This window comes from Coccinella septempunctata, chromosome 6 (assembly GCF_907165205.1).
Source record: "Coccinella septempunctata chromosome 6, icCocSept1.1, whole genome shotgun sequence".
In the NCBI taxonomy this organism is placed as follows: domain Eukaryota; kingdom Metazoa; phylum Arthropoda; class Insecta; order Coleoptera; family Coccinellidae; genus Coccinella; species Coccinella septempunctata.
The window spans coordinates 28,748,743-28,774,358 of NC_058194.1; the positions used below are offsets into that span (position 1 = coordinate 28,748,743).

At 37.5% G+C, this 25,616-nt stretch overlaps 1 protein-coding gene across 1 annotated transcript; it reads right to left on the minus strand.

The window, feature by feature from the left end:
- Positions 1–13,255: 13,255 nt before the first annotated feature.
- LOC123316020 (lipase member K-like) lies at positions 13,256–21,381 on the minus strand. The gene is made up of 8 exons (XM_044901929.1): positions 21,220–21,381; positions 20,623–20,796; positions 18,901–19,019; positions 18,606–18,846; positions 18,197–18,349; positions 17,849–18,073; positions 15,399–15,524; positions 13,256–13,366 (listed from the first exon to the last, which is right to left on the minus strand). The coding sequence occupies exons 1-8, from the start codon at positions 21,376–21,378 to the stop codon at positions 13,256–13,258; spliced, it is 1,308 nt and encodes a 435-aa protein (XP_044757864.1). The 5' UTR covers positions 21,379–21,381.
- Between the last annotated feature and the right edge of the window lie 4,235 nt (positions 21,382–25,616).

Here is a 25,616-nt window from a genome sequence, read left to right on the forward strand (position 1 = left end):
ATCCACAACGTTTTCATGGTTATCGTTAAGGAAAATTCGATTATCATGGCCATAATTTTCGACAGGTTCACCTCCACATTCGTTTTGGGAGTGGTTTTTATGCTGGCCAGGAATTCCTGGGAATTCTAGTAAAAGCGAACCTTCGCCGATAATCTTCTTGTAACTGGTTTCTTGATTAGTCTTCAGGTTTTTTATACAAAACTGATAGTCCTCCTGTCCAGTGATCCTGAAACAATAGTTGAGCTGCAGAGTTCCTACATCGTTCACGTATATATTGTCACAAGTTTTGAAGTCTATTTCAACGTCTATCCCGCTGCAGGATATGCAAACTTTCTCGGCAAAGCTGCTATCTTTGTGGCTACTCTCGTGATTCTTGTGACGCTCCCGGAGGCATTGCTGAATCTGTTCTTTCTCTGTTCCTTCCTCGGATTTGTAACACGTTTTCTCTTGTCTTAGGTTATGGTTTGAAAAGTGTTGGCACTGACAAAGAGTTGAGGTCCTTACGTAATTCTCCTTTTGTTCATATATCTCGCGCAGTGTAGGATAAATAGAAGATTCTACTGGGCCTGCGTCTGTACGACTGGCACACGCACACTTCGCGCACATTTGCTTTATTTCTGGTGTGATATGTTGCATTTCTATCGATAGAGGAAAAAAAAAGTAGAGTTGATTCAACGAGCGCTGAAGTATGACTTGTTTATGGCCTATTGAAAAACCTTATCTTTTGTAATTCGGACTGATAATAGGAGCGTGTAAATAGACTCTTATCATAGCCACAATATAACCAGAACGTTTGTCCAGATTGCCTGGCAATTATGACTCAGGTGATGAATAAACATCAGTTTCTAATTTCGAGATGATAATGCTGATGACGTCAATAGTTAGTTTTGTGTTTTAATTTGAAAATTCAAGCCTATTGCCAAGTGACTGCTTTTCTCTAGTTTTCTCTAGTTATTATGTAGGGACATTATAGGATCTTCAATCTATTTTATAGATAAAGGTAAAGGTTTAGCAAAAAATACTACATGCATTTTATGCTACCATCTGCAGTCTAGTACGAGGATGTATTGATATCTAGTAAGCCTAGACCAGTTTCATGCATAAAAAAAAGATTTTGCATTACTATAGCAACGAACAATATCTCATTAGAAAGAAGATGTCCACCGAAATTGTGAAAATCGAAAAAATTAAGTATAGAGCCATCATCAAGTACCTGTATTTAAAAGGGTTAAGGAGGTAAGCAGATTTACGAATATATGCTTAATACCCTTGGTGATCAATGTCTTTCGTATGCGACCGTGAAAAATTGGACTGCAAGCTTCAAAAGGGGAAAATTTTCCATTGAAGATGATGACCGATAGGGAAGGCCAGTTTCTGTGTCAGTCCCCGAAAATATCGATGCAGTTCATGACATGATTTTATCACACCGTCGAATTGGGCTAAAACGGATATCTGAAGCACTGAATATTTCATACGAACGCGTTCATCATATAGTTCACGTCAATTTGGACCTGAGAAAAATTGCTGCAAAATGGATCCCCAAATGTTTGAATGTTGACCAAAAGCGTGCAAGGGTAGAAGCATCGCGTTCGATCTGTGCTCGATTTGAAAACGATGTAGACTTCTTAAACCGAATTGTTGCTATGGATGAGACTTGGGTACATTTCTACGATCCAGAAACAAAGCAACAATCGATGGAATGGCGTCACTCTGGTTCTCCAAGCCCTAAGAAGTTTCGTGTCCAAAAATCTGCTGGAAAAGTTCTTGCTTCAGTTTTTTGGGATTGCCATGGAGTAATCATGATTGCTTTTTTGGATAAGGGTAGAACAATAACCGGAGATTACTCTTCGACATAACTGACCACTCTACGGGAAAAAATTAAAGAGAAAAGACGCGGAAAGTTATCCAAAGGTGTTTTGTTTTTGCAGGACAACGCCCCTGCACACAAATCTCATGTTGCCATGCAAAAAATTCGTGATTTAGGGTTTGAATTACTAGAAAACACCCCTCAGTCACCAGATTATTTGGCCCCATCCGACTATCATCTTTTTCCTCAACTGAAAAAAAGTTTAAAAGGTCGTAATTTTTTTTCCAACGAGGAGGTCATAAAAGCTGTGGATGTCTGGTTAGCAGAGCAAGAAGAAACATTTTTTTTGGATGGTCTAGAGACGTTGCAGGTTCGCTGTAATTAATGTATCGAATTAAGAGGAGAATATGTTGAGTAATGAAATAATTTGACATTGATATTTTGTTTGGTTCTATAGTAGGCTAAAAAATTTTCAGTATATCCTCGTACAATTAATCGTTTTCAAATGACAAGAGCATGAATATGATAAAAACAACAAAATATTCCAGTTTTTCCTGAAAGAACACATGTATTAAGATGTTAGATAACTTAACAAGAGCCACTAGGTAATGATGATATATTTATACGTCATCCCTCCCTATTAATTCTTGAGGAGTGAAGTGAGAGAATTCTTTTCGTGTTGAAAACTCAACAAATCTCTCCATATTCATAAAACGCAGTGTAACCGTTAATGTCTGAAAAAAAAAACAGGAAAATTATTTCCGCATGACACCTTATCCCCCGAACTTCTATTTTTCCCCAACACTGAAATAAAACGAGGAAATTCGAATGCCCCTCGCAGCTACGCCTCCAACATTCTCAGCGAAACTTTTCTGTTCGAGAACAAAATGAGAATGTGTGTAGTGGAGTGTGGCATAACTCTGAACTCGTATATTATTCCAAGAACGACGTGATGAGCTGGGTTTCATATCATTCTAGTTTCGAATTCGTCTAGCAATCAGCGGAAAATCCAGCCGAATAAAACCGTGAATGTGTTGCGGAGAGTGGAAGAATGAGGTTCATCCTTGGAATGGTGCGGATGTTCTGGTTCCTTTATGTTTTCATTTCACATTTTCCACATGGCACTACACCTCGATATTTTTCGCATGCAGCAAAGGAATTCCGAACTTTTGGATCGTTTTGTTGGCTGTTGGGAATGGTTCTCAGGGCTATACAGGGCGAGTATTTGACTCGTAAAAATATTTTAACAGTAGATTCTTGAGGTTAAAAGAAACACTTTTTTCCCCTAACATTTTTTTCGAATCGGCTCGGTTTAAAAGATACAGGCTGTTGAAAAACCTGAAATTATTTTCAGTTCTATTTCACAGACGGTTTCATCGAATGAAATGAATTTTAGTTGGGGAGCCGACGATGCTGAATCGGGATTTACTCGAGCTTCCTGGAGACCTAGTGGATTTTGAAGATTAGATGGTAGAAAGAAAAAAAGGTTCTATGATGTATGCACTTGGTGGGGAAAGCGTCTGCAGGGTCCCAAAGATTAAAAAAAAATCGTCAGGTGTACATACTCGAGCGTGTCAGATTAAGATACTGTATATGCTCCACGTGTCTCTGATAATGAATTCATTCTTAACTGACACTTTGTGCGGTGGGACTGGCCTTACGGAAGAGTTGAAAATGGTAAAAAAAATTTTTTTCAGCGTGTCAGATTTTTGGAGGATATGTTAATTGGACCCAAAGTAAGCTACTTTTCAAAGGACTGACAATTTGGACGTGACGCGAGGTCACAGTGGTCCTTTGAAAATGTAAAAAAAAAATCGTTACTTGTACATACTCGAGCGTGTCAGATTTTTATACAGTTGGTTAATCTGGGTGTTGTAGACGTGTTGACCCATTAATCTGACACAAATCATGGATCAGGGGGGGTTTTCTCAATCTGACACTTTGAAGATGATAAAAATCCCTTTTTTTCGAATATTTCCCTCCCTGTACCTCTAATCGTTTTTGTATTCATTATGAAAGTTGTAGATAATAAAATTCTACACAACTTTTGTCTGAAGCAATTTTACATACTCTTAACCGTTCTCGAGTTAGAGGGCGATAAGTGTGAGAAGCTCAGCCACACATGCGAAAGGGCAAGGTCAATGTAGAATCCCAGTCTAATCTAGAATTGTCAAAATGACAAGGTATTTCTATGATGACAATTTCGGAATTAGACACGAAAATTTTAGTATTGTCTGTGACTGAACCTTAGAATGTACTATTTTCCAACGAGTGAATTTTCGCTTCAGCATGTATCGCTAAACACCTCGCATTAATCGCCATATATCTCAAAAACGTTTGAACGTAGAAAAAATTGCTTGGGACAAAATTTGTAGAAAATGTTATGCTCTACAACTTTTATAATGAATGCGAAAAAAATTTGAAGCTCAAGGAAGGAGATAATTAAAAAAAAACTGATTTTTGTGACCTTTAAGGCCAATTTTCATTGTCCTGAGATATCTCGAAAAAACTGAAAATCAAGATTATCATTTTTCCTTCATAACTCATTTGTTTTTGGGGATAACTACGCGAAATTCGGTTTGTAGTCATAATCCTATATAGCGATTATACTGGTGTACTCCTTTTTTGTAATTTGAGCCACCTTTTATTTTTAACGCTTTTCGATATTCTTATAGTCAGCCTCTAAATAGTTCTAACCCTGTATATTCTTTTGAATGTAAGCAATACATTTTTGGTTATCAAACAATATAGCATATGTTGAGTTTTAGCAAAAGTTAGTGTAACGGGGTACCATACAATTTGGAGTATGATACAAGAGCTTAGGGATAAACCTCAGTAAAAAAAACCCTGTCTCCCCGTGAGTAGTGTACTGATGACAAATTTGTGTACAGAATAAGCTTTTAATACTGAAGGGCTTCTTTTCCATTGATATAAAAATTTCTTTATCCTCTTTTCATTGCGAAATAACATCTGAAACAAAGAAACAGAGCAGAAAACGAGGAAGAAAAGTGAATAATAAAGCTTTCATCAAAACTCATTCGAAGACTAGATGATTAATGAAGAAAAAATAAATAATTATAGGTACATAACTTCTCCTTCAATTGCACTCCGAGGAATATCATCTCTGCGTCAAAAACCTTCTGCTGATCTTGGTGGAGGATCACCCTCGTCGTTAGAAATGCCTTCAGTAGAAAATTAATAGTAGCCAAATCTTGCTTTTGACTGGGAGGGTCTTTCGACCTGGTCCAGTCTTCAAAGTGATGATTCTTCTGTTCTTCAGTTGTTCGAGGAACACTATAGGACCCTTATGTTGGGGAATCATTTCCCATAGATATACGATATACCAGTGGTTATTCAATATACGAGTCAAAGACCCACCCTATAGAGCGAGAAATAATATCACTCAAATACCAATTTACCAATCGAGAAGATGAAACTATTCAAAAGGCTAATAAGTACCTACCCATACAACTTTTCAAAACTCGATTGTGTCATAAAATCTGAAGAAGTATTGAGCCTTCATCTTGCTCGACTCCTACTGCAGAAAAGTGGCGAATAAGAATCTAAATCCTCAGATTCTCTGATTAGAAATTCCAAGTCTGGCAATCTGTACTGGTTCCAATTAAGTGCATAATGAATAAATAGGGCAATGAATGAGCAATCGCATCAAACGGAGGCTTTGTTTGGATTCGTGTTCGATTTCTGAACTCGGGTAACTACAGAGCTGATTAATTTGTTAATTTGTTCCTCTTGAAAATGGATTTCCTCTGAGTCATCTGAGAAAATCGATGTTGGAAGTTTTTATGTCTTCGTGATATCCTTTCATTTGAGACTGTGAGAGTAGTTCTGGCAGTTTTGTGCCTTGTAATCGAATGAGTGGTGTTTAATTCCTGAATGCAAACTTTTGAAGGCACGAAAGAAGATTCACCGATTGTATTCATCTTTTTTTTATACTTCCTTGAAATAGGACGCCATAAGATCAATCAGTTTTTTTGGAAATCTATATTTTCATACAAAATTTCCATATCAATTCACTAAGATTTCTTCTCATCTTTTATTTATTCATACAAACCCTGTGTTGAGAAAAAATATAAAATACTCCTCGTCGTGATATGGAAATCGCAAAACTTCAGTGGCAATATATTTCAAAGTATTGGTAGAGGCAGAACAATCCTTTTATATTGTTCAATAAGATTATTTCCCCCACTGAATCAACAAAGGACAGAAATAGGGTATATCTATTCTCGAACTCATGTTATATTTCTCGGACTAGCTTCACTCCAATCGATTACGCTGTAATCTATTGGACATACGTTGGATAGTTGTAGCAAGCGCAAAATTGCTATTCCAGCATCCGCTTGATGTTTACAAGAGTAAGTGTTTGCAATACTAACACTTCTACTACCCCTGCGGAGTTCGTACGTAGCAATGAAAATAAACAGAATTGTCAGACACCAGCAATCGGAATGCCAGGAGATGCATCCCCTTTGGGCCCTTTTTCTATCTGGAACAATAATTGGGATTTCTGGAACAGGAACACTATTTGATATTCACTGTAGAGATGTTAAGTGGAGGGATATGCTGAATGAAGTAATTGTCAGAATATTCTGTTTTTTTGATGATTACTTCTGATAAGAAATCATCTCCCGAATTTTTGCCGCAATAGGAATCACCTTCTATACGACAGTTCACATGATTTTAATCTGTTCGCCAAAATGAGTGGAGGAAATCAGTAAGCAGCATTATGTAGGTACCTACTTTTATTTTACGAAACGTTATTGAAATATTCATTAGAAAACTTAGTCTCAAGAGTTCTTTGAATTACTGATATTTTTATGGTACGTAATGGTCATAATGAGAAAACTGGAAGACGTGGGTGATCTTGTGTTCGAAAAGGATTCATCAAATATAATTGAATAACTACACTGCGCAAAAAAATTAACGCACATTATGGAAATCTCAAATTTATTCTACAACTGAAGGTGTTCTCAATGATAATTATTTTTATCAGAATTATGCATGCATATGCTATCCACTTTCAATTTTTTTCTTCAATACAGATGTTTTTTCCCAGCAGGAATAAAAAAAGATGATATTATCAGATTTTGAATGTATTGGCTCCATTCTAAAATCAGTTGTTCTCGATCAATTTTAGTGATCAATAGTTTTTCTTTCGTTTGATTTTCTACACTCGATCGCTATGCAAGGCGAAACACGCAATTTGACCAAAGAGGAATGTGCCCAAGCGGTAGTTTTGCGAGAAGAAGGGTGGACATACACAAGAATTGCAAAAAGGTTTGGAGTTTCCCATACAAGTGTGTCCAGAATGTTGCAGCGATTCAGGGAGACAGGTATGAATGTCCGAAGACCAGGACAGGGTAGACCACGGGTAACCACTGCCATTCAAGAACGTTACTTGAGAGTTTCTTCGATGAGACAACGGTTTGCAACCGCTCGCCTACTTCAAATTCAGCTTGAGCAAACTCATGAGGTGCAAATTAGCACTCGGACAATAAGAAATCGCCTCAGAGAATATGATTTAAGGCCTCGTGTCGCTGCAAGAGGCCCAGCTCGTACCCCAGCCTATCGAAGGGCGCGTTTGGATTTTGCGAGAGAGCAAATCCATTGGGAAGAGGCCGATTGGGAAAGAGTTCTCTTCACAGATGAGTCTAGATTCTGTCTCTACCATCGACGTTCCCTTATATACAGACGTCCACATGAAAGATATGCTCAGTGCAATTTCCTGAATACTACTGGTTTCGGGGGAGGATCGATTATGGTATGGGGTGGAATATCTTTGACTGCTCGCATAGACCTAGTGGTTGTTGATAATGGAGCTATGAATGCTGATAAGTATATAAGGAACATTCTTGAAGAGCATGTAGTGCCATTTGCTCCATACATTGGTGAAAATTTCATTTTTATGGACGATAATGCCAGACCTCATCGTGCGCGCATCGTTCAGGAGTACCTTGAAGTGGTTTAAGTCTCTCGAATGGAATGGCCAGCAAGAAGTCCAGATCTCAGTCCGATTGAGCAGGTTTGGGACAACCTCAATAGAAGGCTGAGAAGTTCAGAAAATCATCCAGCTACTCTTAATGACTTAGGAATCCAACTCGGAGAAATCTGGGAAGGATTAGATCAGAACATTTTAAGATGTATGTATAAGGTATTATTTACCTGCCTTACTGTGAAGGCGTGATCCATTTCTTATTTTACATGTCCGCGGCAGATCGGTTACTGCCATGATCCGAACCTTTCCGCGCTTTTTCCCTTGCTTAATTATCGTAATATACGATATCTGCAATATGGGAATAAAGCATATGGATGCATACTGCTATCTTCGCTCTGAGAGTTAGGAAATTGAATTGGGTTGGTTCCCGTTTCTCTGTCAGATGTCGGTACGATGTATTTATACATCATACCCGCTACTGATATGGAATAAAAGGAGCCAGCAATTCATAGCATTTCGTTGACAATTGAGTTTTGTTGCTCTGACGAGGTCAAATAAGACCGAAACCATGGTCAGCATCTACTCTTTGTCGACGAAATGAAAATTCTGGTAATACTTCGAGCGATGGTAGTTTGTTAGTTCGATTTAGATCGTAACATTCGTTGATTTAATTATCTGCGGATGTTATGCATCTGAATTAATTCGTTTATTATTTTGAGATCACTCATGTTGAGTATGAACCGTCGTTGCCGAGCTGTAATTAACGCAAGGGGTAGAAATACCAAGTATTAAATCACTTATCAGCATTTCAGTATTTTGAAAATTGTTCATTTCTCTTCTTTCAAATAAGATTCGGTGAAATCCTGAATTTTTCTTCCATTTAAAGCGTCTTGATTCGTTCAAAACCTTCCCGAAAGAACATAAAAAATGAGTTATAAAGTCAATGTAGAGTTAACTTTCATTAAAATTGAGATTTTCAGAATGTGCGTTAATTTTTTTGCGCAGTGTATATTCGGAAATTCATTTCATTCAATAAAATCGTTTGTGAGATAGAACTAAAAATAACATTTTTTTTATGGTTGTTCAACAGCCTGCATCTCTTAAACCGAGCCGATTTGGAAGAAATGGTAGAGGAAACAAGTGTTTCTTTTAACCTCAAGAATCTACTGTTTGAATATTTGTAGGAGTCGAAGACTCTCCCTGTAAATGGTTTATTTTTTGGTTGAGTTCACAGTATTTCAACCACTTAGTATAAGAATGGAGAGGCTGCCTCTTTGCGTTCGCATCAAAAACCAAGTTTTTCATTTCCCTGGGTAATCAGAGATGAAAAAAACAGGTTTGATTCAATTATTCACAGTTTCAGTAGGCACAGACCGCCTCTGCTGTTGACAGGATATCATGGAGCAGTCTCGAGTGGTGAATGTATCATTTTTGGATCGACAAGTTGCCGGAAACATACGCGAGTACGTATTTACACAAATGCATCTCAAATATCATTACACGTCCATTCTGAAGAACCCCTTCAACCCACTCCAGCGTGCATGCATCCACGTAACAGCATATGCCACTTCAATTCTTCCCGTTTCAAATATACTCGTTCATATAATATACATGTAGGAGGCACTTTCCGCATCAAATGAAATATTGTTCGAAATATCCAACGGAATGCGAGAGCAAGAGCTATCAAAACAGGTGTATTCAGTCAGCAGGCTTGTTCAACGTACGTCAGTTTGCTCGGGCCTACAAAAAGACTCATTAAATTCGAGCTCCGAGAAAGACACAACGAAAAATTAATATGGCAGCGGGAAAAAAGGGTTGAAGATGTCGTTAACGGAGTACTTGGTCCGGATTAATCCGGACGGGGTCGTTAGAAGGGCTCGCGGACCGGTCAGAAGTCGATTCGGCGGGAAAAGTTTCAAGTTTCGCCTTTTCGTAATTAATTCGTTTGGGAATTAAGACTTTCGCCTGATGATGTGCTGCGAGCTCAAAAAGTTCCGATGTCTTCTGTGTTCGTTAAACTTTTCGGGCATTTCTTTCATAATTTTCTAATTCGAAAAAGTGATTTTCCGCCCCAAGTCTCCAGTCCAGAGTCCAGTGCAACTTAGCCGGCTACTTCTGGTCCAAGAACGGACTTGCCGGAGAAGTTGTTTTGGTAAAATTCGGCTTCAGCAAGGCTAACGAACTTTTAAGATTGATGTGAAGCTTAAACCCATACTGTTTCGAGATTCCACATATGAACACCCATATAGTGGGTAATCCTTATATTTTCTCGTAGAGTCATTAGGGGCAACTGTGCGCACTTTTGCCTTTCAAGCCATACCCTGTTTCAAATGTTGAAGCTAGGAAAATTAAAACATATTCATAAGATAGAGAATTTTCTAATCTATAAAAAAACATCAAAAAGCAAACAAACAAAAACGTTTTCTTTCCGCAAAAAAGAATTTAGTAGAGAAAGTCGGAGTGCGTTCACATGCCCCGCATTGCGGGTAAGTGTACGCACCCTCACGGGGTAAGTGAACGCAGTGCTTTGTGAACCACACAATCAAAACAAATTACAAAATAATGTCATCAAAATGTTACAATATTAGGGAAATGCTGTTTATTGTTAATACAGAAGCGTCTTTTTACAAGCAGTGCATTATTGTTCGTGCCACAATTCTTGGTGAACACAACACTTGATACATTCCCCTGTTGGTGGCTCTTCATATTTTTCTGAACAAATAGGACAATACTGATCGAGTCTTAACCAAGAAAATCAGCAATGTCATAATTTATTCCTCACTGAACTAATGCCCATATAATGAATCTATGCGCACACTTACCCGCGCACACTTTCCCCAGTAAGCCAAAATTTGAATTGACGTTCTTATAGAGTTGAGCAGCTAAGAGAACCTAAAATTTTTTATTACATATTTAGATTAATATGCCCATGATCGAATAAAATATTGTTTAACACTGAGGGACTTGGACCTGGCAGAATTTGCAGAGATGCTAAAAATTAACAAGAAAACTAGTGAATTTGATTGATTGCAAATAAAATGTTAACGAAACGTCGCAATGCGCACTCCTATGAAAAACTAATATGGCGATTCTGCGCCCTTGCTTCACCCAAATGAACCCCTCTTTCATACATTGCATAGTCGAGATATACGCACTGCGCACACTTACCCACTGCGCTCAGTTACCCCGAATGACTCTATAATGCGCCGTTTTCCAGTTATTTGATATTCAAAAATTAAAAATGATTGGATACGTTGGCTGAATGCAGCTCTGTTTGAAAGACCCACATATGTGTATGGTGTCAACGATTTAGCTTGTTATCTTGAAGAGAATGTTGTTTTTCCAGGATTGGCATAGCTCGATATAAAACTTAAAATGGCTACATCTTTTTATCTAGGCGGAATCAAAAAAATGAAAGGGGAAAAAGTGTTTCTCTTGACCGAATCCACTATCAAAATATACTTGGAAAAATTCTTAACCTACTATAGAACCAAACAAAATTTCAATGTCAAAATATTTTAATACTCAACATATTCTCCTTTAGATTGGATACATTTATTACAGCGAACCTGCAACGTCCCTAGACCTTTAAAAAAATGTTTCTTCTTTCTCTGCAAGTAATCTCCGGTTATTGTTCTACCCTTATCCAAAAAATCAATCATGATTACCTACTTTATGGCAATCCCAAAAAACTGAAGCAAGAACTTTTCCAGCAGTTTTTTGGATACGAAACTTCTTAGGTCTTGGAGGACCAGAGTGTCGCCATTCCATCGATTGTTGCTTTGTTCCTGGATTGTAGAAATATACCCAAGTCTCATCCATAGTAACAATTCGGTTCAAGAAGTCTACATCGTTTTCAAATCGAGCACAGATCGAACGCGATGCTTATGCCCTTGCATGCTTTTGGTCAACATTAAAACATTTGGGGATTTATTTTGCAGCAATTTTTCTCATGTCCAAATTGACGTGAACTTTATGATGAACGCGTTCGTATGAAATATTCAGTGCTTCGGATATCTGTTTTAGCCCAATTCGACGGTCTGAGAAAATCATGTCATGAACTGCATCGATATTTTCGGGGACTAACACAGAAACTGGCCTACCCGATCGGTCATCATCTTCAATGGAAAATTTACCTATTTTGAATCTTGCAGTCCAATTTTTCACGGTCGCATACGAAGGACATTGATCACCAAGGGTATTAAGCATATCTTTGTAAATCTGCTTACCTCTTAACCCTTTTTAATACAGGTACTTGATGATGAAATACCGAAACTTTCTTGTTGGATCAGACATTTTTATCGATATATTACTCCATTGTGCTTTCTACATGGTAGTTATTCAATGCAAAATGCATGTACGCTAAAGTTCACGTCTCCAAGTACGATTCTGATTTAATAATTTACACAGCTTTCAATTCTGAACGTCTAATTAACCCAGTCTGAGAGCTCGGTCGCAGTTCGATAGCAACTTGGAAAATTAGATCTTGAAAGAAAATCATACGGGATCGATCGTTCAACGTCTTATACCATTCTCGACGGCATCGGCAGTTTGCTTTAGCCGAATAGGAAGGACCGTGTTCGCCGCAGATTCAGTTTGAACAAGTGGAACTCGTTATGGGCCTGCAGCAATCAGGATTCAGCGTCTTCAAAGAATAATTTAGACCCTAATGAAGGATGAAAGGGACCATTGATACTAAGAATCCAGTTTGAGTTAGAGGAATATGTTGATCTTTCCGATGTGGCTTCTAGCAGTTACTTCCTGTACTTATTATTGCAGTACATGCGGAGTTTGTGAGTTATTTGAGTTATGTATTTCAACAGATTCAGATTAAAAACGAAGTTTTTCGATGAAATTTCGGCTACAACTTCACAGGAATTGATGTTTCGGAGCTTGAACTTTGCAGTTTAAATGGAGGGGAAGATATTTGAGGAGGGTACAAACAAAACTTCACTTTTTCTTATTTCAGACTTGAAAGTGAAATGAAAATGATCTAACAAACATGAAATTTGTTTTAGTTTGTGGAAACTAACAGTAACTTATACAGTTTATATGAATTGAACTGTGTTTCAGTCGATCTGATGTAGGTACCTGTAAAGCTGTTCAAGAAAATAATAAGAATATTGACCAACATTCTAGAAAGACATTTGCTTTTGTGAGGATTTGACTCAACATTCTTGCAAAATCATGGTTTTATCATAAACTGTCAAATGAAAAGGAAATAATAATACTACCGTAAACATATAGAAAAGAAGAAAAGTAGGTATACCTTTGAGTCTTCTCAAATGCTCTCGATGAAGGATATAAGTCTTGCTATTGGAGCGAAGAGAAACCAAAAAGGTTAAAGGAAAAGGGTGCACAATGGTTCACCACTCTGGGTTCTGCTTCCAGCGGGTTTGCACGCCATCCAGGAAATCGTACTCCCAATAGTGGTAGAACTGAGTAGGAAAAAAGGTTGAAACTGAGGTTCCCAATTAAAAGTAAGTGGTCCTGTCTTATCTCTGGACTGCAGTATGGAAGTTGTCTTCAGCGGTTGTTCTGGCACTAGCTACTTGAGTGGTTAGAGTCAGGTAAATTTCTGTTGAGTTACCTGGAACTTCTGTGTTCTTTAAAAAGAAACTGGGATATTTTGAGTTGTTTTAATCACATTCTTTTTTCACTTCTCAAACTCTTGCTACCTGAAATCGTTTAACTGTAGTAGGTTGCTGATGGTGGCATGAAAAACCCCGGTATTTGTTTTTTTCTTGTTTGAACGCGTGAGTTCGATTTAAAAAGACAATAATTGAAGAAATGGAAGCAACATCGAAGCATCAGTTATGGCTTTAAAGGATGGAAAGGATTTTCGTTCTTGAATTGAAGATTTATGGTTAGAAACACTTTGAAATAACAAATAAGAAACACAGCTTTTATTAACCTTCGAATGCTGGGGTTTTCGCCTACTGCCAAATTTACAGGTATAACAACATACGAACATTCAGATAAGCATTAAAATCCGAAACAGTAGCTTCGCTGGAGATTTCCACGGAATCTACCTGAATTAACCATCCTGATTTATTATTCCGGAAAGTATCCCTTCCCTGAAAGCAGAATCCTATCGATTCCAGGCATTTCCCTCCAGATAACGCATTTCCCATTTGTATGGGTAGAAAAATTGACTCCTGCATCCTCCAACGATGGTTTATTGTCGGCATCCTCCCCAGCTCAAGGTAAGTAATCACCAGGAGGTTGGGAACGGATGGAAGTCGAACTTACTCAGATATAAGGAATCGCTATAATTTCAACTAAAACTTCCGAACTAATTACCGAGTCGCTCTAGCGGAAGGATGTACTCTAATCCACGGCCCAACTTCGAATACCGTGATATAGACGAAAACTGCCCCTCAGAATATTTTACTAGATGGAATATTATCTAGAATATGTTGAAGTTTGTTTAACCATTCACGTCAGTTCGTATTAAACGTCTTATGCTTTGGCTACATAATTCTCTGGGTATTTGCCAAGATATCTGGGCCATGCGAACAGCGTACTTTAGACGTTGATGAATCTTGAGTACTCCAGGAAGTGTTTACCCAAAATGAAACCGTTTTTAATCAGCGTCTTCTATCCCATTATGCAGTCTTCTCGGCTTGGATTTTACTGCAAGACAGGTTTCGAACTATTTTCCTGAAAAAATCATCTCTCAGAAAACTTTCACACGATCTCGCACTAAGTGAATTTATTTGATTGAAATTTCTAGGTGAAATTCATGTTTAACTAGAGAATTTTCGCCCCAAAAGCTCTAATTTTAACCAACACTGAAATAAGCCAAAATAAAGTTGAAATAAGTCATGCATCTGCACCCCTCAGTACTTAAAATTTCCAAAAAATTGGAGCTCTAGGATGGTTGTTCTATTCTTGAAGATTCTCTCTTTACTGTAAATATAACAGAGGAGAACACTCGTAGTATAGATGGGACGAACATGAATACCAAAGATCGTTTTGGTAACTGCATGGAGATCACTTGATATGTTAGGGGAGGCAATCAGTTGTTTCTCTTTTGAAAAGGGTCCAAAAGGTAGAGAAGATATGCATTTATATAGCAACATCTGTGATAAAATAGTTGTGAAACTATTTCTAAGCCTTCCACTGAGATATATCTCAGTTTACCAGCTTCGGAGTTTGTTATGTTGCTTCTGTATAACACCCAAAAAAATGTCAAGTTAACAGTTAGAAGATGCAATGATTCTTCTAAATAGATCTCCTGGTACTCTATAGAAAGGTGTACTGTTTTAAAATGGGTCTTTCTAGATAACGTTGCTGTTTCAAATTTAAGGCAGTTGAAAGGTGTCATATCAGATTAACCCTACCATTCCTTCCAAGGTCAAAACGTGTTCCTCAAGAACTGCAGGAAAAGATTACCTCTTCATGAAATTTTCATCTACTGCAATAATGGAAATTGTGAGGGTTTGCAAATAATTTTAGTTGACGACATGACGAATCTAGATGTTTTCCGCTGAATAGACTTCCATGAACTATCGAAATGTGTTTCGCTAGTACGATAACGTCATCAGGTCCTCAAAAAATGCGAAGTTAACGATTTTTTTCCGAATAAGAAACGCTTGATTACTTTGGAAAGATTTTATTCAACAAAAGCAATACTTTGTAATGAATCTTTTCATTTCTTAGTTTGGCCAGGAATGTATCGATGTGATTCATGCCTTCTACTACCAACCTTCCGTAGATTTTGGCACTTTTAGTCAATTTGTCATAGAGGTCGTCGGTATCCTGGAAAAAAATGAAAGTATACAGGGTATACGAATATTTTGACAGTAGATTCTTGGGGTCGAAAGAAACACTTTTTTTTTATACCATTTTTTCCGATTCAGCCCTGATCAAATGTTAAAGACATTTTGAGTTTTCATAATGAGCTGTGCCATGCACCCCTGATAAAGGAATCTACCTTCAGAATAACTAGCTAAATCTGTGACACTACACATCTGTGGATCTTTCAAACACATATTTTTATCTTACAAAACGTTCAAATATTCATTGGATAGCATCCAACTTAGTTTCAAGATTTGGGTTCCTTGAATTTTTGGTATTTTTATGATACGTAATGGTCATAATGAGAAAACTGGAAGACGTGGGTGATATCTGGTGTTCGGAAAAGATTCATCAAATAAATGAAAAATTATATTCCGAAATTCATTTCATCTGATAAAACAGTTTGTGAGATAGAACTAAGAATAATATTTTTTTATGGTTCTTCAATAGCCTGTTTCTTTTAAACCGAGCAGATTCGGAAAAAATGTTTAAGGAAAAAAGGCCTTATTTTGTTCTCAAAAATATCTATTGTTGAAACATTTGTACGAGTCAAACACTCGCCCTGTAGATAGGAAATACTTTTTTCTGTCATGCACAATACACATGATTACTTCACATATCGTGAAACAGTACTTTGTAAATATTCGTAATCTACACTCTTTCTATTTTCTTTCCATTCCTCAGGTACAATTTGATAATACACTGCGCAAAAAAATTAACGCACCTTACGGAAATCTCAAATTTATTCTACAACTGAAGGTGTTCTCAATGATAATTATTTTTATCAGAATTATGCATGCATCTGTTATCCACTTTCAACGGTGTTCTTCAATACAGATGTTTTTTACCAGCAGGAATAAAAAAAGATGATATCAGATTTTGAATGTATTGGCTCCATTCTGAAATCAGTTGTTCTCGATCAATTCTAGCGATCAATAGTTTTTCTTTCGTTTGATTTTCTACACTCGATCGCTATGCAACGCGAAACATGCAATTTGACCTAAGAGGAATGTGCCCTAGCGGTAGTTTTGCGAGAAGAAGGGTGGACATACACAAGAATTGCAGAAAGGTTTGGAGTTTCCCATACAAGTGTGTCCAGAATGTTGCAGCGATTCAGGGAGACAGGTATGAATGTCCGAAGACCAGGATAGGGTAGACCACGGGTAACAACTGCCATTCAAGAACGTTACTTGAGAGTTTCTTCGTTGAGACAACGGTTTGCAACCGCTCACCTCCTTCAAATTCAGCTTGAGCAAACTCATGAGGTGCAAATTAGCACTCAGACAATAAGAAATCGCCTCAGAGAATATGGTTTAAGGCCTCGTGTCGCGGCAAGAGGCCCAGCTCTTACCCCAGCCCATCGAAGGGCGCGTTTGGATTTTGCGAGAGAGCATATTCATTGGGAAGAGGCCGATTGGGAAAGAGTTCTCTTCACAGATGAGTCTAGATTCTGCCTCTACCATTGTGATCGAGGTTCCCTTGTATACAGACGTCCACATGAAAGATATGCTCAGTGCAATTTCCTGAATACTACTGGTTTCGGGGGAGGATCGATTATGGTATGGGGTGGAATAACTTTGACTGCTCGCACAGACCTAGTGGTGGTTGATAATGGAGCTATGAATGCTGATAAGTATATAAGGAACATTCTTGAAGAGCATGTAGTGCCATTTGCCCCATACATTGGTGAAAATTTCATTTTTATGGACGATAATGCCAGACCCCATCGTGCGCGCATCGTTCAGGAGTACCTTGAAGAGGTTGAAGTCTCTCGAATGTAATGGCCAGCAAGAAGTCCAGAGGAGGTTTGGGACAACCTCAATAGAAGGCTGAGAAGTTCCGAAAATCATCCAGCTACTCTTAATGACTTAGGAATCCAACTCGGAGAAATCTGGGAAGGATTAGATCAGAACATTTTAAGATCACTCATTTTGAGTATGAACCGTCGTTGCCGAGCTGTGATTAACGCAAGGGGTGGAAATACCAAGTATTAAATCACTTATCAGCATTTCAGTATTTTGAAAATTGTTCATTTCTCTTCTTTCACATAAGATTAGGTGAAATCCAGAATTTTTATTCCATTTAATGTGTCTTGTTTTGTTCAAAACCTTCCCGAGAGAACATAAAAAATAATTTATAAAGTCAATGTAGAGTTAACATGAAAATTGAGATTTTCAGAATGTGCGTTATTTTTTTTGCGCAGTGTAGATGCATTTTGCAGGTTGAGCCATCTTTATAATTTGTTGATAACAAAAATCCAAAACGCAGACTTGACTCAAACTCACCCCTTTCGGAGCTAAATAATCTGCAGGGCTGTGCACCAAATAGATGGGTGCAACAATTTTCCAAACAGGATATTCAGGTGGTTCGTGTCTTCCGTAAACTTCAAAATTTTTCTCCCCGTAATCGAACATCGTGAATTTTCCAGAAATGAAAGATTGGGCATAGTGTGATAGGGCCTTCGTCGAAAGAGATCTCGGGTTTTGCATGAACATCACCGGAGCTAAAAGCTGAAAATTATGTTGCAACCATGATTTGAGGGGAATCATATTCTTTGGCCTGGATATTCGGTGACAGGTGGATCTACTCATGATTATAATAAATTTTGCAATCGAATATCGTGACATACTTACAGGGTCTGGTTCATGTTGAGACCAACCAGCTCCAAACGCGCTGAACAACGTGATGCATAGATCTGGTTTCTTAGGACATAAACTATGCATAACGCGAGAAATTGTACCATTTCTTCTGAAGATATCGCCCAATTTTTCTTCCTTAGCGGAGTACTACGAATAAAGATCTTCAAAGCTTCGACTACTGATAAAGTTCATAATCTGTCCACATTTGAAAATATACAGAGTGGGCCATTGTAAACGAAACGTTGGCTCTGTAGATCGACAGAGCCTAAACTGGGAATATTTCGAAAATGAACGGATTCAATGAAAATATTTGAATATGCTAAACTTATATAATTCGGTTTTGCTGACCCATAGAGTCGCTGTTTCGTTTTCAATGACCCACTGTGTATATGACAATACTCACGTCCCAATAACGGCGATAAAAACCTAAGAATTTCAGTGGTGAATACTGAAAACTGGAGGGTGGCGCGTGTAGTATATAAATTTTACACAGCTTCTTTGCTTCCTCTGGAAACAGCGATGCGTAAATCAGGGCTTCTGTACACCCCATAGAATTAGCAATGATAGCAGGACTGGTGTTGTTGTTGAATTCATAGATATATTTGAGCGAAGCCCTGAGGTCGTATATGCCTATTTCGTGGAAACTGTCGATGAACAGAAAATTTATTTTCGAAAATTTGAATTTTTTTAACGTTTACCTAAAATTCCAGAATGCATAGTCGTTGATAGTCAAGTTTACGTGTTTGGTTGAGTAGTCAGTTCCTCTAGTGTTTGTCAGCCATAGCTCGTATCCTCTTTGCCAGTAATAATAAGCTATCTGAAATAAAAAAGGGTAAAACCATAAATTCCTGATGTGTATACTCCATTCACATTTATTTTAGCAGTCGGTTGGCCATGAAATAATTTTCTCAAGTTTTTGTAACTAGAACGGAGTAAGGTTGGCACTCATGAAATGTCGTTAATATCATAACGCCGGTTCCACAACTAATATCAATTTTTATTACGAAAATGCCGAAAGTGATTGAAAAAAGGGTTTCAGGAAGTGCTATTTAGAATTCAGGTCCGCTAATACAAATAGTTATACCCTGATATTCTAAAATCTACAATACGTCAGACGGTAGCGAACATATTCAATGTAAGAGAATTTATATAATGTTTCATATGAATCTAAACGACTTATATTTCAGCTGAATATTTCTAGAATCAGAAAGATTGTGAATGAAGAGGATGACTAAGAATTTCCTTCAATTGAGAGACCCAAAAAAGTGGTGGCATTTGAGAATTTTATGTTTGAGTGAATTAATGCGAAAAGTTTACTACAGAATTTTTGATGAATGTCATCGTAGAATAAGTTTCCGAAAATTGATTTTTCCATTTTTCTTTTGATTTGTCCTATACATTGTAAATGTCTCAAGGTACCAATAAATACCTAATTATTATTATTATACCAATGTATTAAGATGAACAGCCACAAATACGCGACGGTGATCCTGTTAATTGTTTATTCATGTGAAATTTTTGTTCAAAGGTGAAGTTAATCTTGACTTGAAACTTCCTTTAATTCCTTTTACTTATATTGATGCAAGATGATTTTTGTTGAAGAATTTAACATTCTTGTAATTGTTAATTCCTTCGGGAGATACCCATTCCCAATCACTGCATCATATGCATTTCATCTTCAGGTTAATATTTTTGAAAACGACAACTGATGTAATGTATTCAAACTTTAGCCAAAAAAGATAACGAACATAAACTCTCCTCAAGATGGTGCATATTATGGTATTATTCTGATTTCTTGTATTTTCCATGCGAATAACTGGATTCAGTATGCCTTCAATCAGTTTGTATAAACTTCAATTATGTTCGTCACATATTTTTCGAAGAGATTCGACATAAAATGTGATAAAATACGTTATAACAGAAACTTTTACGTGGAACGGGCAACATAGCATTAATTTAAAACCCAAAAATGTTTTGACAAGCGTCATAACCCCACATTTTCGTACTATACAGAGTGAAATGTGTCAAATTTCCATGGCCAAACGAGTGCTAAAATAAAAGTGAATGGAGTATACTTTAATCTTTTTTACTGAGAGAAGGTTTATAAATTTAATTAGGCAGTAAATGGTACATGCTTCAATTTTATCGAAAGTGAACAACCAATTGTATTTTCTGAAGAATTAACCCCTCTGCTCCCTTTTTGAGTGACTTATAGCTACACTAACCAAATCATCCTGAAGGCATAGTGCAATTTTTATTACAATTCATTACATAACTTCAAAACCCTGTAGGTATCTCAAAAACGAAGCCCACTTTTATGCTATTTTTTGAAATTATTCAAGGGATCCTGTTTTCGTTTATATCCCCAATTCAGGAACCCCCTTCATACCTCCCTTCATTTTTAGAAGACGCATACTCACCGAATCTTTGCCAAAACCGAGCCAAATGATGGCGTCCGATGTTGCTATATGTCTAAACAATATTGTGCCTCTGGAATTATTTCTCGGAACCCTGAAGGTGGTGACAAAATAACCGTCTTCCGTTGGAATTTCGTGCACCTCATACTTTCCGAAATATTTCTCCAGAATCTGCGGCTGAAATGAGAGAGAAGAGATGGCGAAAAAAAATTTCTTCCCCTTTCATTTGGGGTTGAAACTCGAATCAAAACTGTCAGTGGCCATTTAATTGTAATATGAATACAAACCATAGAATTCTTAAAAATATCAAGACAAAATGTATTTCTTTTCGGCATCAAACTTATTTGTTCATGGAGAAATTTTTTCTAGAGCTTCAGGAATATTCTTCTCTGCTTCGAAAAATATACTTTCTAGTCTTTGAAAAATGTTGTTTTTACTGGTAAGAATGACATTTGCTCTACTTCTAAAAAATATTATTTCTAAGACTTAAATCATGTATTTTTCGCTACTCAAATTTTTTTTCGAGCTAAGGCTTAGGCTCTGAAGCTATTCTGTTTCGATTTTGAACATTCAAATTAAAAAAATAACTGAAAAACTCACACTATCTAAGTACATGTCAGGATTGTACGTGCAATTTTCATTTTTATCCAAATCATGGTACCAATAGTCGGAAAAACTCTTACAAACATTATTCTTGGCAAATACACAACTAGCGAGAACGAACTGAAAAAAAAGCAATCTTAACCGAAACATTACCATGGGTATAACTCTCACAGCATCCGATTAAATACGAATCCAACGATTATTTATATTTATTAGCATCTAGCGCTAATTACACGATATCATTATTGAAGGACCTCATCTATCAAATATACAAGGTGCTTGGGCTACGCTTGGGTAGAGAATTTTTAATCATGGCCAAAAATAGGAATCAATATTCATTTACATGTATATTTTAAGGATGAGAATCTAATTTTCAACAATACCTAATATGCAATGGTTCTTGCGTGTGAGACTTAACAATATAGGAGAGATGCTAGGTGGAGATTTAACGTATGAAGTTGAACTTGGTGAAAATTGTGTTTAACTTGTTAGACCTTGGACTTACAGACCTACCTGTCAAGTATTCACATATGAAGACAAAAAATATTATTTGATATAAAATAATAGTTAATAATAATTAATATATTATAATCAATCCAATAAATCAATCCTCCAATTGTCAAGTATTTCATGGAATACCTGACACTATACAAAATAGAATGGTTACATTTAACTTATGATATTTTCTCCTGATTATCGAGCTCTTGTTCCCAGTTAATAACGCAGTTAATGAACGCAATTTTAAGCAATAATTTCATCGGCACAACTCGCGCGTTATGCGGAGTAGAAAATTATTATATACTTCATGGCACCTGCTCCCTTGTGTTTACATAACATACGAATATTATTACTGCAGACATGTTAATTTTAGCTATTCCAGCTACATTCGGGATCTCCATTCGAATATAATGAAACAGAAGAGACGAACGTTTTAGATTTGTAGTCACTTAATTAGGGAGTATACTAATTCGATTTCCCAGATTGTATGATCTCATTAGTAGCAATCCAAAATAGGGATATGTCGCAAAATCACCGGGTTATTGATTTCAATTAGAAATTTTTGGAATGAGTGCGTTATTTGGAATATGCGAGGATGTATTGATGTTAGCCTAGATCAGTTCCATGCATAAAAAAGTATTGCGTTACCATAGCAACGAACAATAACTCATTCGAAGTGTCAGTGGGAAGTTTGAGGTCAAAAAAGTAAACCAGAGTTACGCAATGAATTAAAAGAAGAAAGATGTCTACCGAAATCGTGAAAATCGAAAAATTGGAGTATCGAGCCATTATCAAGTACCTGTATTTAAGGGTTAAGAGGTAAGCAGATTTAGGAATGTATGCTTAATACCCTTGGTGATCAATGTCCTTCGTATGCGACCGTGAAAAATTGGACTGCAAGCTTCAAAAGAGGTAAATTTTCCATTGAAGATGATGACCGATTGGGAAGGCCAGTTTCTGTGTCATTCCCCGAAAATATCGATGCAGTTCATTAAATGATTTTATCAGACCGTCCAATTGGGCTAAAACGGATATCTGAAGCACTGAATATTTCATACGAACGCGTTCATCATATAGTTCACGTGTGGACATGAGAAAAATTGCTGCAAAATGGATCCCCAAATCAGAGAGTTTGTCTATGCCCAAATGTTTGAATGTTGACCAAAAGCGTGCAAGGGTAGAAGCATCGCGTTCGATCTGTGCTCGATTTGAAAACGATGAAGACGTCTTAAACCGAATTTTTACTATGGATGAGACTTGGGTACATTTTTAGGATCCATAAACAAAGCAACAATCGATGGAATGGCGACACCCGGTTCTCCAAGACCTATGAAGTTTCGTGTCCAAAAATCTGCTGGAAAAGTTCTTGCTTCAGTTTTTCGGGATTGCCATGGAGTAATCATGATTGATTTTTTGAATAAGCGTAGAACAATATCCAGAGATTACTATTCGACATGAATGACCACTCTACGGGAAAAAATTAAAGAGGAAAGACGCGGAAAGCTATCCAATGGTGTTTTGTTTTTGCAGGACAACGCCCCTGCAGACAAATCTCATGTTGCCATGAAAAATTCGTGATTTAAGGTTTGAATTACTAGAACACCCCCCTTATTCACCAGATTTGAGTCCATCCGACTATCATCTCCTCAACTGAAAAAAAGTTTACAAGGTCGTAAATTTTCTTCCAACTTCATGTTTTCCTGAATACGAAAAGATAGAAAATCGACCGGTACATTGTAGATTACCACGTTACTCTGTAAAGTTCCACTAATTTCCTTTAACATCCTCTGAATTGTTACTTTGATATCGCATTCGAAAGAAGTCATTAAAAATTTCACGTTATTCATGTTTTTTCACTCGTGCAGCTTATTTCCGTGCTTTGACCATAAGCTGTAAAATTTCTGAAGCGGTTTGTTCTGCAATTTATTTACTCATTATGCGATGGAGTTTTTTTCGGTTTGCTGAACTGCGAAAAAGTTACAGACCCGCGTCGGCGTCCGCTTTTGATTGGATTTCCTGATTTTTTCCACGGAACTCATGGGCAAACGGGCGAGAATAACTTTATGATGGGCCACTTTTCACTATATCGCTAATTATTCTGCTTTCGAAGAATTCTGCGTTGCGAAGTCAAATTGTTGTAGATCGATTGGGAAATTCTCACAAATATTGTCGATATCCGCCTATTTGGCGTATCTGAGGGGAGTATACAGGGTGTTTACTGAAGATTCAACATTCTGAGATACAGTTAACTTTTTTTTTTGGAGTAGCAGGGGGAAAATCTGCAAGTCAGACGAACCACCCTCTCCTGAGGGGGAACAAGTGTGGGGATTCTCACTCTCCTGAGCTCGAGACCCACTAAAAACCCTTAACTGCTTCTTGAATATTGGTTCCGGGCGTTTGCCCATAAACCGTTCATCTCTTAGTCGGTTTTCTTCTCGCACACTATCATGCTGGGATTTATGTGTTTACCCTCTATTGGATAACACTTTATTGGATTTTTCAATAAGTTTCTCTTCATATTTTAATCTCTTTTTAATTGATTTCTTGGTCTCCTTCGGTAAATTCGCATTCTCCTTTTGTCTTCCTCTGAGTCGTAGTCCACTAGTCTCCTGAGTTGTTGATTCGGATGGTTTTTCGCTATTTCGAATAATTTCTCTGCTTTTCTGTTTATGAATTCCGTTATGGTTTCTCCCTATAAATCTGTCTATTCCTGACAAACCGTGGTGCATCTATTGCACATCGTAGCAGCATGTTTTCAGTGGCCTGAGTTCTTTTGATGTGGCTCTTTGCCGCGAAACCCCAGGCAACTGATCCATAAGTCAGTCGAGGCCTAGCTTTGATTATCTTCAATTTTGTCTCTTTCGACAAGTGGCTTCTTCTTCCTATCAGAGGGTAGAGTCTATTCATGGCTGCTTTCGTTTTGTCGATTGCTTGTTTGATATGACTTTTCCAAGAAAGTCCTTTGTCAAACGCTATTCCTAAGTATTTGGCTTCATTTTTCCAGTAGATTTCTTCGCCGTCAACTTCTAGATTCGTTGTGGGTCGCAGTCTTCTCTTCTGTAGTAATATTGCTTGGCTTTTTTGTCCATTGAGCTTGATTTTTCACTTTATGCACCAGTCATTTGTTTCGTCAATCGTTTCTTGTAGAACTCGTTCTATTACTTCTGGGTTGCGGTGTCGAGTTGCAATGCCTGTGTCGTCAGCATATAACGTTAGCATGGTTCTTGCATTCTTCGGAATATCGTGATTGTATAAGTAGTACAGAAGTGGCCCAAGTACTGACCCTTGGGGTACTCCAGCCTCTATATCTCTTGTTGTGGAGCATTCTCCTTCCACTTTCACTTAAAATCTGTTAGTTTTGAGATAATTCCGGATCAACTTGCATATTTTGATCGAACATCCAGCACATCTCTTCTTATATATTGATTTTTCATGCCATACTCTGTCGAATGCTCTGGCGAGTAGTTAGCTGGAGGAGGGGGAGTAATTCATGAGCTCTTCTAGCTTGAGAACAACATTTGAGTTTCATCTATGGAGCTCTAGCTCCATCTTTGTCTTTTTACGCCTCCTCACTGGCCTCAGAAAGCATATGATGAGAAGAAGTCCATCAGAAACTGAGGGATGTAAATTAGATGGTGGGACAGAGGAGAAAACTCCTGTTCATCTAGTAACAGAGTCTCTCGCTATTTCATTCCAATGCAAAGAATGCTTCAGGCATGGAGGAGTGAGGTCATAGCCTTCTTGAAGACCACCCAGATACTGGAGTTCATTGGAACTCAGTTGTAGATGGCGTAGTGATTAGAACAGCTCTGATGGAAGGGCACAATAGACCTTAAGATCTACTCTATCAGATGTACGTCAGAAAATTACTCAAATTTCAAGATCTGATGACCTCT

Bases quoted from the DNA above. Each gene is read 5' to 3' on its own strand.
- LOC123316020 (XM_044901929.1), bottom strand. From the start codon at position 21,378: ATGGTAATGTTTCGGTTAAGATTGCTTTTTTTTCAGTTCGTTCTCGCT. The intron at 18,847-18,900 runs GTAAACGTTAAA...GTTCATCGACAG, and splicing joins TATGCATTCTGGAATTTTAG to TTTCCACGAAATAGGCATAT. The intron at 18,350-18,605 runs GTGAGTATTGTC...CTTTATTCGTAG, and splicing joins TTTATCGCCGTTATTGGGAC to TACTCCGCTAAGGAAGAAAA.